We start from the raw sequence: 13,160 nt of genomic DNA on the forward strand, positions 1-13,160 counted from the left end.
CTACGTATAATATTAGACATGTGAGGACTGGAAGACTACGTATAATATTACACATGTGAGGACTGGAAGACTACATATAATATTACACGAGGACTACATATAATATTACACGAGGACTACGTATAATATTACACATGTGAGGACTGCATAAATAATTATTCGTGTGTTTCTATAATATTGCATGTGAGGACTGGGAGACTTCATGTGACAGAATAGTCCTAACTCCCCCTTTCCCTCTACTTTGAGGGAGAGTTCATCCTCTTCAGTATGTCTGCCTGCACTGGATACTACAGAGCGCCCCCTGCCTGTCACTAGGTCTGCTCAGCCATATTACCCCCGTACAGCGGGACAACCAATCAGATGCAAACATGGAAGAGTGCGACGCATCGCTCAGAAGTCAGGACTACAGACCGGAAGTCATTCCGTGGGATGGGATAACTTCCGGGGTCAGGCGGTGGCTGCTCAGTAAGTGTCCAGTGTGAGGCTGGGTCCAGGTTTTCCCTGTAAATCCTCCAGAATATCCTTTCTGTTGCTGCGTTGTATAGTATCGGGTGCAGCAGTAATGGAGGGGGTTGAGCAGGCTTTGTCCGGCACCCCCTGCTGTAGCAGCAGCTTGGTTGTGTTTCTCAGTGTACACTGTCATCTGTACTGCACTGCTTGTGGGATCGTGTTCTGCTGCCCCATACACTGTGTGTGTCCAGTGTAGTCTGGCTGCAGGAGTGTGATATTTGCTGTTGCACCACCTGGAGGGTATACTTTGTCGTTCTTTTTGGGCTTGGTTTTATTGTCATGGCAACTGTACTGCCCAGTAAGCCTGGGTTTCTCACTGCTCCAGCTGGTCAAATCATAAAGCCTCTCCCCGCAATGCAGTGCAGTCTGCGGACAGCATCTTATAGAGCAGGAAGAGCTGAGCAGACGGATCTATAGTTTTCTGAGAAAAGATTCAGTGAAACGTATAATTTATACAACTAACCCTTTCACGACCAGCGCCGTGCATTTACAGTGCTGGCCGGGACTATAAAGATGGCGAGCTCCATAGTTACCAGGTGCCTGATTTTTCATACAGCAGAAGCCCCCGGCAAATGTCCACGACAGGTGGTCATGCTGGTTGCAGACCTTTAGCCCTTCAGGTGCCATGGTCAAACGTGACACGCTAAAACCTGCATTCTGGATGTGCTTCGGCTCCCCCAATTCTCGCATTGTACGGCAGCTTTGGTCTTCTACAATGAACTGAAGCTGCCGCACATTGGTTCCTATGGAGCCGCTGCCTGTGGCAAGGCTCCATAGGAACACAGTATAATTCTCATACACTGAAATGCTAATGCATTGGCGTGTATTAGAGAAGCTTTCTGATGATTGCTTGTTATAGTTTCCTATAGGAACTATAAAAAAAAGTAAAAAAAATATATATACAGTACAGACCAAAAGTTTGGACACACCTTCTCATTCAAAGAGTTTTCTTTATTTTCATGACTATGAAAATTGTAGATTCACACTGAAGGCATCAAAACTATGAATTAACACATGTGGAATTATATACATAAACAAACAAGTGTGAAACAACTGAAAATATGTCATATTCTAGGTCCTTCAAAGTAGCCACCTTTTGCTTTGATTACTGCTTTGCACACTCTTGGCATTCTCTTGATGAGCTTCAAGAGGTAGTCCCCTGAAATGGTTTTCACTTCACAGGTGTGCCCTGTCAGGTTTAATAAGTGGGATTTCTTGCCTTATAAATGGGGTTGGGACCATCAGTTGCATTGAGGAGAAGTCAGGTGGATACACAGCTGATAGTCCTACTGAATAGACTGTTAGAATTTGTATTATGGCAAGAAAAAAGCAGCTAAGTAAAGAAAAACGAGTGGCCATCATTACTTTAAGAAATGAAGGTCAGTCAGTCAGCCGAAAAATTGGGAAAACTTTGAAAGTAAGGGCTATTTGACCATGAAGGAGAGTGATGGGGTGCTGCGCCAGATGACCTGGCCTCCACAGTCACCAGACCTGAACCCAATCGAGATGGTTTGGGGTGAGCTGGACCGCAGAGTGAAGGCAAAAGGGCCAACAAGTGCTAAGCATCTCTGGGAACTCCTTCAAGACTGTTGGAAGACCATTTCAGGGGACTACCTCTTGAAGCTCATCAAGAGAATGCCAAGAGTGTGCAAAGCAGTAATCAAAGCAAACGATGGCTACTTTGAATAACCTAGAATATGACATATTTTCAGTTGTTTCACACTTGTTTGTTATGTATATAATTCCACATGTGTTAATTCCTAGTTTTGTTGCCTTCATAGTCATGAAAATAAAGAAAACTCTTTGAATGAGAAGGTGTGTCCAAACTTTTGGTCTGTACTGTATATGTAAAAATTCTAATCCCCCCCCTTTCCCCAAAATGGAAATAAAAATATGTAAACAATAAAAAAAAAAAATACACATCTTGGGCATCGGCGTGTGAGAAAATATCCATGCTATTAACCCCTTCACTACTGGGCCACTTTTCACCTTAAATCCCAGGCCACTTTTTGCAAATCTGACGTCACTTTATGTGATAATAACTTTGGAACGCTTTTACTTATCCAAGCCATTCTGAGATTGTTTTCTCATGACACATTGTACTTCGTGACAGTGGTAAATTTGAGTCTATATAGTTCACAATAATCCAAATTTTACCAAAAATTTAGAAAAATTAGCAATTTTCAAAATTTTAATTTTTCGACTCGGGCTACATGTGTTTTGCGACTCGGGCTATGTGTTTTGCGGTCCATTGTAACAATGCCTAAAACGGACAAGAATAGGACATTTTCTATATATATATTTTTTTTGCGGGGCTACGGAACAGACATACTGATGTGGACAGCACACAGTGTGCTGTCCGCATTTTTTGCAGACCCATTGAAATGAATGGGTCCGCATCCTATCCGTAAAAAAAGGAACGGACACGGAAACAAACAACGTTCGTGTGCATGTAGCCTAAGACAGATAGTAATACCCCATTTCCCATATGTCTGCTTTATGTCGGCGTAATTGTATGTAATTTTATTTATTTAGGACGTTAGAAGTTTAGAAGCCATTTTTCAAATTTTCAACAAAATTTCCCAAACCATTTTTTTAAGCACCAATTCAGTTATAAAGTGGTTTTGAGGGGCTTACTTAATGGAAACCACCCATAAATGACCCCATTTTAGAAACTACACCCCTCAAACTTTGTTAGTCCTTGAGGTGTTCCACAAGAATTAAAGAGGACCTTTCACTGATCCTGACATTGTGAACTAAGTATACAGGCATGGAGAGCGGCGCCCGGGGATCTCACTGCACTTACTATTATCCCTGGGCGCCGCTCCGTTCTCCCGCTATGCCCTCCGGTATCTTCAGTCACTAAGTTATGGTAGGCGGAGTCTGCCCTTGTTCTGCTGTAGCGCTGGCCAATCGCAGCGCAGAGCTCACAGCCTGGGAGGAAACAACCTCCCAGGCTGTGAGCTCTGCTCTGCGATTGGCCAGCAATACAGCAGAACAAGGGCAGACTCCGCCTACCATAACTTAGTGACCGAAATCTCCGCCTACCATAACTTAGTGACCGAAGATACCGGAGGGCATAGCGGGAGAACGGAGCGGCGCCCAGGGATAATAGTAAGTGCAGTGAGATCCCCGGGCGCCGCTCTCCATGTCTGTATACTTAGTTCACAATGTCAGGATCAGTGAAAGGTCGTCTTTAAAGGAAAATGGAGGTGAAATTTTAAAATTTAACTTTTTTGGTAGATTTTTTATGTTAATTGATTTTTTTTTTTTTTTTTCAACACAGCAAGGGTTAACAGCAAAATAAACCTCAATATACATTACTCAGATTTTGCAGTTTACAGAAATACCCCATATGTGGCGGTAAACTGCTCTATGGGCACGTGGCAGTGGTCAGAAGGAAAGGAGTGCCATATGGATTTTGGAGGCAGATTTTGCTAAAATGGTTTTTAGGCACCATTCAGTATTTGAAGAGACCCAGACGTAACCCTACAGTGGAAACCCTCAAAAAGTGCCCCCATTTTGCAAACTACACCCTTCAAAGAATATATTAAAGGGGGAACTGACCACTTTGACCCCCTAAGCCTTTTGCAGAAGTTGGAAACACTTGTCTCGCAGGGTGGATTTGATTTAAATCACGATTTAAATCACTAGTCAGTAAGGCTTGATTTAAATCGTAGTTTTCTACATAAAGACTAATTCTTGCTGGTATAACTTATAATATGCAAGTAGATGAAGATTTTTAGAATAACAACTTTTCATATTAGTTTGATTAGGTTGATTCTGTATTCATAGGTTTGTAGAAGTTAGGATTAAGTTCTTTTTCTCAACTTTGTTCATGTTATAAAATTTTTGCTGTGAAGAAGAGGCATGTGATCTCTGCTGAGTCAAATTCAGTTTTGAGAACTGCAAAAGTAAACCAAGCATCTGTGATAATATCTTGTAGGCAGAGAAACTGCCCAATAATCTTACAAAAACCTCTGGAAGAGCATGACATTGTGAACAGTGATGGCCAGTTTGCATTGTTCGCCCGCGAACACATGCGGGCTGCCATCCTTTTTCACAAGTCCGGCGATGCACAGGTAAGCCCTTACCTGTGCCTGTGCACGAGCCGGTCTGAAATCAAATGCGGTCACTGGGAGCAGGCAGTTCCGAGAACAGCCCAATGAAGGCCCTCGGTGGCTGTTCTCGGAACTGCCTGCTCCCGGTGACCGCATTTGATTTCAGACCGGCTCGCGCACAGGCACAGGTAAGGCAGCCCGCATGCGAACTGGCCATCACTGATTGTGAATGGATTAATGGAATTTATTTACCAAAAAAATTTAACATATACAGCCTTATTCTACATGATTAAAAAACTAATCTTTATTTCATGATGGAATAACCTTTGGATAGTAATCTATTTTCCTCAAAAAGCATTTTATATTAAAAAAAATCTGATTTTAAATAAAAAAAATCCGATTTTTTTTTTCTTTTTTTAAAAATCATAGATTTTTATCCACCCTGCTTGTCTGTGAAAAAGAAAAGTTTTGTTTCTTCCAATAATGTGTTGCTTTAGCCCCAAATTTTTTTTCATTTTCACAAGGGGTGACCGGAGAGAAAGCACCCCATAATTTGTTACCCATTTTCTCCTAAATACGGCAACACCCCATATGTAGTGGTAAACTGCTGTGGGGGCACATGGCAGGATTCAGAACAGAAGGAGCGCGATAAGGCTTTTGCAGTGCAGATTTTGGTGGATTGGTTCCATTGGTTTTTATTTTTTAAGTGATTGTCTTATGTGGGGATTAATTTTTTGTGGGATGAGGCGACTGTTTGATTGGTACCATATTGGGGTACATAAAACTTTTTGATCGCTTGGTATTAAACTTTTTTAAGGCAAGGCAAGGTGAAAAAAGACTGTTTTGGCATTTTTTTTTTTTTTTTTACAGCATTCATCTGAGGGGGGCATATAGTGGGATATTGTTATAGAGCAGGTTGTTACGGATGCGGCGATACCTAATATGTCTTTTTTTTTGTTATTTTTTACACAGTGAAAGCATTGTTGAACAAAATAAAATAGAGCCCTATTTTTTATTTTTTGGGCGATTGTCTTAGGTAGGGGCTAATTTTTTGCAGGATGAGATGACTGTGTTTGATTGGTACCATTTTGGGCTAAATACGCCTTTTTGATCGCTTGATATTACACTTTTTGTGAGGCAAGGTAATGGCTTTTTTGACACTGTTTTTATTAATTTTTTATGGCATTCACCTGGCGGGGTGGATTGTGTGATATTTTTATAGAGCCGGTGGATACGGACGCGGCAACACCTAATAGGGATCGACCGATTATCGGTTTGGCCGATATTATCGGCCGATATTGAGGATTTTGAACGTTATCGGTATCGGCATCAATTTTGCCGATATACCGATAACGTATGGGGAACACAGAACGCGCTGCTGACAGCGCGTTCTGTGTTCCCTCCGCAGCACAGGGGAGAAGGAAGCAGTGTCTCCTCCTCCTGTGCAGCTGCTGCCGCTGCCGCCAATGAGGGGATAGAACATAAGAGGAGGGGAGGGGCTGTGGCCGCTGCGCCACCAATGAAGATAAGCCTTTCATTCATTCATATATACAGGAGGCGGGAGCTGGCTGCAGAATCACATAGCCGGCTCCCGACCTCTATGAGCAATAGCTGCGGTCCGCGGTAGTTAACTCCTCAGGTGCCGCGGATCGCAGCTACCGCTGATAGAGGTCGGGAGCCGGCTATGTCATTCTGCAGCCAGCTCCCGCCTCCTGTATATGAATGATCGATAGACTTATCTTCATTGGTGGCGCAGTGCGCCCCCCCAAGCCCCCCGGTATTAATCATTGGTGGCGCAGTGCGCCCCCCATCCCAATCCCGGCCAATAGTGAAAACATTGGTGGCGCAGTGCGCCCCCCCCCCCCCCCACCCAGTAGTAATCATTGGTGGCAGTGGCCACAGGGTCCCCTCTTCCCTGCTCCTCCGATCGGAGCCCCAGCTGTGTAAGCCTAGGGCTCCGATCGGTTACCATGGCAGCCAGGACGCTATTGAAGCCCTGGCTGCCATGTTCAGATCCATGCTGCTGTGTGCACTATGCACAGAGCAGCAGGGACAGTGTGAGATCCTATTCACCCTGATAGAGATCTATCAGGGTGAATAGGACAAAGGTTCTAGTCCCTAAGGGGGTTAAAAGTTAGTAAAAAAAAAAACACAAAAATATTAAGTATAAATGAAAAAGATTTATCAAAAAAAATACACATTAACAATAAACAAAAAAAATACACATTAACAATAAACATATTAATTTTCAGCAGATTTGTGTAGGAATTTTTTTTTTTCTCAAAAATGAAAATTCCCAGAATATCGGTATAAATTATCGGCTATCGGCCTGAAAGTTCACAAATTATCGGTATCGGCCCTAAAAAATCAATATCGGTCGATCCCTAACACCTAATATGTCAAATTTATTTTTTCCCCCTATTTTTTTACAATTTTTTTAAATTTATTTATTTTTACTTTATTTTGTGAAAAGGACCCATTTTTTTTTTTACTTAAAACAAAAAATAAATGTAAGCTATTTTTTTAACTTCTTTTTTCACTTTATTTTTTGTCCCACTCTGGAACTTTAACTTTTGGGGGTCTGATCCCCTTTACAATGCATCACAATACTTCTGTATTGTAATGCATTGGCTGTAAGTGTATTACACACTGTTATACACTTACAGATTCCTGCCTGTGAGATCCAGGGGGCTAGATCTCACAGGCTGTCACGGAAGGCAGCCACAATGCCTAAGGAAGGCATTGTGCTGCCTTCCCTGCCATCGGGTCCCCGTCACAGCAGCGTGGGGACCCGATGGCCCCCCTGCACCCGGCAGGATACCTCACGTGCCGTGTTTTCACTGATGCCAGCGCATACAGCAGGGGTCCGGCTATCAGTGACTGCCGGACCCCTGCAGCTGATCGGACGGGCGCAGCTCCTTCACCCACCTGATCAGAGCACCGTTGCTGTACGGCGCTGGGATTTGTGACCCTGATACCAGTGCCTTACATGCATGGTACTGGTATCCTACGGGTTAAAATATAAAAATATTCTTCCCATACGGCAAAGGGCAAAATCAAAAAAAGTCAAAATGGCAGATTTTTTGTCACTTTTTTTTGGTCACTTCAACTCCCAAAAAATAAGTAAAGGGATCAAAAAGTCTCACACACACCAAAATGGTATCAATGAAAAGTAGAGATCGCCCCTCAAAAGTGGAGCTCTCGGACAGCTCGATACACAGCCACAAAAAGTTATAGGGATCAGAACATGGCAATGGAAAAAAAAAAAAAAACCTTTTTTTTTTTCAGTATTAAAATGCAAAAAAAAATTAGACATATGTGGTATCTCCGTAATCATACTGACCTGGAGAATAAGGGCTGTTTCACACAAGCGAGTCCATTGCGGGAATCACGCTCCGTGTGTGAGTGTGATCCTCTGCTCTGGACTTGCAGGAGCGCACGGCATTATCATGATTTATAATGCTATGTGTCTCTGCATGGCCTTTTTTCCACAGAATCATAGTGACATAAAGCTGTCAGTATGTTTCTGTAGAAATAAGGTCAAGCAGAGGCACATAGCATTAAATCATGATAATGCCGTGCGCTCCTGCAAGTCCAGAGTGGAGGATCACACTCAATCACGGAGCGTGATTCCCGCAATGGACTCGCTGGTGTGAAACAGCCCTAAAGGAAACAAGTCACTTTTACTGTATAGGGAACGCCCTAAAAACAAAAACCCATAAAACTGTTGCGGATTTGCTTTTTTCCCCCATTGTCATCCCATTTAGAATGTTTTTCCAGCTCCCCACTACATCATATGCAATATTAAATGGTGGAATTAGAAAGAGGGCTTGTTTTTGTGGGACAAGTTGCACTAACTGCTATGTGAATGGAAAAATAAAAAAGTTAGTGCCCCGGAAAGGCATTTAGTGAAAAACGAAAAACCCTCCGGGGCTAAAAGTGTTAAACCTCTGCTCTTTCTGACTTCATTTGTACACGGGGGCATCTCACTAGTGATTTACAGCTATCTGTTCACACATAGAATTCTATAATAACGGAATGTGCCGTACTGAGCTCAGAAGGAGCAGAGATTTAAATATATAAAATGAGAATCTTTTTCCAGAAACTATACATTCATCTGCTCTATACATACTGCCTGCAAAATGCCTGGTGACAGGTCCTCTCTAAATGTTTCCGGTGCCTCCAGAAACCGTACACAGAAAAGGGGAATATAATGCTATTATACTCATACCACCGAATGAAGTTTTTCTTCAAAGCATGAAGGTAGGAGTTACCAAAGCAGTGCTCCAAATCCTTTATCAGCTTCCCCTGTGTATAGCGCCTCAAGTCTTTTTTCTAAGTAGTGTATATATTTATTTAAGTTTACTGACTCATATAGTGCTGACATATTCTGCAGCGCTTTACAGACATCATCATTGCTTGATGCCCCCTATGGGGCTCACAATCTAAGTTCCCTATCAGTATGTCTTTGGAGTGCAAGGGGAAACCCAAGTACCCGTAGGAAACCCACAAAAACACAATGCAGATGTTGTCCTTGGTCAGACAATATATGTAACTATGAATGAGATGCTATAATTCATATATAATGTGTTTCCGCTTCTCTTAAGAATCCTCCACAGTGACGTCCCCCACACAAGACAATGGTCCTTTTCCTGACTGACCCACCAAGGATGGGTAAGGACAGAAAGGAGATGGCCAAGAAAATATTACAACTTACCCTGGAGATCATCTACCTGCTGACTGGAGAGGTGAGAGATTACTAATCTCCATTAGGGTCCATTCACGCGTCCGTATGTGTTTTGCGGATTCGCAAAACACGGACACTAGCAATGTGCGTTCTGCATTTTGCGGACCGCACATTGCCGGCATTCTCATAGAAAATACCTTTTCTTGTCCAGACAAGAATAGGACATGTTTTATTTTGTTTGCGGATCTGCAAATGCGGACAGCACATTCCACCCCTATTGAAAATGAATGGGTCCGCACCTGTTCCGCAAAATTGCAGAATGGATGATGACCCATTTTGCGGACGTGTGAATGGACCCTTAAAGTGGTTTTCCAGGGAGAAAAGTATTTTTAAAAAAGGGCCAGAAAGGTGACCACCTTCATCCAGTGATTGGTTGAGTAGGCATTCCAAGCTGTTTCCTGTGTGTCAAGCAGGAAGTGGAGATCAGCGGGGGCCAGACCAGTGGGAATAGGTGAGGTGAATACTTTGAGCTCCTTCTGGCCCCATTTGAAAAACATTTTACTTCCCGGAACACATCTGTATAACATAGGGAGTTGACTGTACAAGTGAGGTAATGTATATAGGTATATTTCTTATCATCTCTCTTCATGTACAGAATTACACAGTAGTGAAGAAGACATTTGTTCAGTCAGAAAGATGGAGCTGGACTCAGAGTCCCATCACCGACCCTCCACCCGACTCACTGATAAATGAAAGAAACAGTGATGAGAAGATCCTAGAAGTCACCAATAAGATCATTGAGCTGCTGACTGGAGAGGTGAAGTAATATACTAACACTTAAAGGCTATGTACACCTTTTTATTATTGCATTGTACTCATTTTGAGCTAAAAATCTTTTTGAAGTTGTGTATTAAAAAGAAGTAGCCCTTTTTTATGTACAGAGCTGAGTTTCTCTAATAGCAGGATCTGAATTTTAAATGATTTTTCAGCTGAAAAACAAGGCAGATTCTGCTCATTTGCATGTCTTTCCCTTAAGCCCATGTTTATGCAAATGAGTTTTTACATGACAAAACTGTATAGAAATTTTATTGAATATTATGTTAGGACAATCAGAAAACTTTTTGTCACCCTAATGATATTGATCTAGGTGTGCAGGTCCACCCAAGCTATCTAACAGACGTGAAGCAACTTTGCGGCTTACTGGCTCTCAGTCAGGTGAGAGCTGGTTTAGAATGTCTCATAGTGCACAAGGCTGCCATTGTAAGGTATGCTGACTGTCATCTGTCTCATGGATAGATTGTTGGCTTCCACATACCTGGCATTTGGCATATAGCCTTTGTGTGGTTGTCTATTGTATGTCATAAATAATAGGAGTCCAAGATGCATCCAGCTATCCTCTTTTTTTTAAATCAGATCATTTTTTATTGAACATTTTACAGTGTAAATACACATTTTAACACATTACGTACAAGGATGACATAGAGACATATTGTCCATAAGGCTAATAACAAAAAGGACACCAAACTATGTGTAATAATCAAGTTTCAATCCAATCCTCCCACCCCACCCTAACCTGCAAAATACAAAGGCACATTGTTAAACATTTCTATTCAGACGTCGAAACGACAGCCATGGATCCCATAATTTTTCAAATTTCGCTGGGCATCCACGCTTCTGGTACACCATCCGCTCATAACTCAACATCGTGTCAACCGCACTTAAGAATTCGCCTAGGGTTGGCGGCGCTGTCTGTATCCAATGTAGGGCGATTAACTTTCTAGCAACATATAACATTCTACCTATAGCTACAGCTATCCTCTTAATGCTGTTTCCAAACCATTTTGATGGGGTTTCCATAATTTCTAACCTTTTTTTGTGAACCAGACACCATCTCTTCTTCAGAGCAGGGGGTGCCTGGTTTGATGCTCAGGTCTCCCATTTGACTTTCATTGTATTAGGCTACATGCACACAAACCTATTTTGTTTCCGTGGCCGTTCCGTTTTTTTTTGCGGATAGGATGCGGACCCACGTGTGCTGTCCGCATCAGTATGTCCATTCCGTAGTCCCGCAAAAAAAATAGAACATGTCCTATTCCTGTCAGTTTTAGGCATTGTTACAATGGATCCGCAAAAAAAAACAAAAAACTGATGGCATACGGATGTCATCCATTTTTTTTTTTTGCAGATCCCCATTTTGCGGACTGAAAAACACATACGGTCGTGTGCATGTAGCCTTAAATTGTACTCCGGCACCCGCAGTATTCGGCCGAGCACTGCAATGTGCTGAGCATAACGATGCTCGAGCCGACCAGCAGTTCGGCCGAGCATGCTCACTGAACACTATCTGGGTTATGATGCTAGCAATGTGAAGCCTCATTTACACACCGTTGCCGTTATTGTGGGACTGCAAAGAGCTGATCTGAAAAATACAGAGACATGTATGCCTTCCATATTTTTCGCACTGCTATCAATAGAAAAGGCCTTTCTAATCCGCAAATATGGACGAGAATAGGACTTGCACTGATCCGCATAAAATATGGACGTGTGCTTGGCCCTATAGGAATAAATAGGTCAGTGTGCTGTCTGTAAAAAACGCGCAGTCATGTCCATGAGAGAAGCATACTTTATTTCATTACATGGTGTCGTTTTTGCAACCTTTTGAGTTTAAAGGGCTTCTCCAGGAATTATTTAAAATGTCCACCAGCAACCTATCCAAGAATGTGAGCAGGTCTGGTTGTGTACACTTGCAGAGCCTCTTAGTGGGGGGTGAGTCCTGTATCCGGAGATGAGTCAAGCGGAAAGGAGCCCAGCACCGCCCCGCGTCCTCCGAATCTCCTCCTTGCTGGCTGACGTCACAGAGCTGGAGCGCCGAAATCTCGCGATGCGCGAGCTAGCGCATGCGTAGTTCGTTCCCTGTGCTGATGCCAGCACAGGGAATGAACATGATGCCGTCACTGCGCATGCGCTAGCTCGCGCATCGCGAGATTTCGGCGCTCCAGCTCTGTGACGTCAGCCAGCAAGGAGGAGATTCGGAGGACGCCGGGCGGTGCTGGGCTCCTTTCTGCTTGACTCATCTCCGGATACAGGACTCATATCAGGTCATTTGCATATTGATCAAAAAGGTTTTTTAACACAATAAAAGCGCAGAGAGCTGTGGGGACTGGGTATTGCAGATGTGCTAGCGGCCATCTAGCAGCCCATGTCCCCAGCTCTATACACTAAATCCAGGTGACAGGTTTCCTTTAAGTGCTCATAACTTTAAAACACTTTGACTTATCCAGGCCATTCTGAGATAGTTTTTTCGTCACATATTGTACTTCATGACACTGGTAAAATGAAGTAAAAAAAACTAAATTTTTTTGCATAAAAAAAATACCTAATTTACCCAAAATTTGGAAAAATTAGCAAATTTCAAAGTTTCAGTTTCTCTACTCCTGTAATACATAGTAATACCCCCAAAAATTGTGATGACTTTACATTCCCCATATGTCTACTTCATGTTTGAATTATTTTGGGAATGATATTTTATTTTTTGGGGATGTTACAAGGCTTAGAAGTTTAGAAGCAAATCTTGAAATTTTTCAGAAATTTACAAAAACCCAATTTTTAGGGACCACTACAGGTCTGAAGTCACTTTGCGAGGCTTACATAATAGAAACCGCCCAAAAATGACCCCATTCTATAAACTACACCCCTCAAGGTATTCAAAACTGATTTTTACAAACTTTGCTAACCCTTTAGGTGTTGCACAAGAGTTATTGGCAAATGGGGATGAAATTTGAGAATTTCATTTTTTTGCCTAATTTTCCATTTTAACCATTTTTTTCCACTAACAAAGCAAGGGTTAACAGCCAAACAAGACTGTATCTTTATTGCCTTGTCTCTGCCGTTTACAGAAACAC

The 13,160-nt window shown here is 42.4% G+C and overlaps 1 protein-coding gene across 4 annotated transcripts in view; it reads left to right on the top strand.

Annotated features, from left to right (window-relative positions):
• The first annotated feature begins 430 nt into the window (after window positions 1-430).
• LOC121005107 (zinc finger protein OZF-like) overlaps window positions 431-13,160 on the top strand; it is a 46,688-nt gene continuing 33,958 nt past the window's right edge. For all 4 annotated transcript variants that reach the window (XM_040437665.1, XM_040437666.1, XM_040437668.1 and 1 more), the window contains exons 1-3: window positions 431-465; window positions 9,179-9,319; window positions 9,914-10,075. In XM_040437665.1, the coding sequence (XP_040293599.1) occupies window positions 9,212-9,319; window positions 9,914-10,075 (270 nt within the window). In that variant the 5' untranslated portion in view covers window positions 431-465; window positions 9,179-9,211. The remainder of the gene's footprint in view (window positions 466-9,178; window positions 9,320-9,913; window positions 10,076-13,160) is intronic.

The sequence above is a fragment of the Bufo bufo genome, chromosome 6 (genome assembly GCF_905171765.1).
Source record: "Bufo bufo chromosome 6, aBufBuf1.1, whole genome shotgun sequence".
NCBI lineage: Eukaryota > Metazoa > Chordata > Amphibia > Anura > Bufonidae > Bufo > Bufo bufo.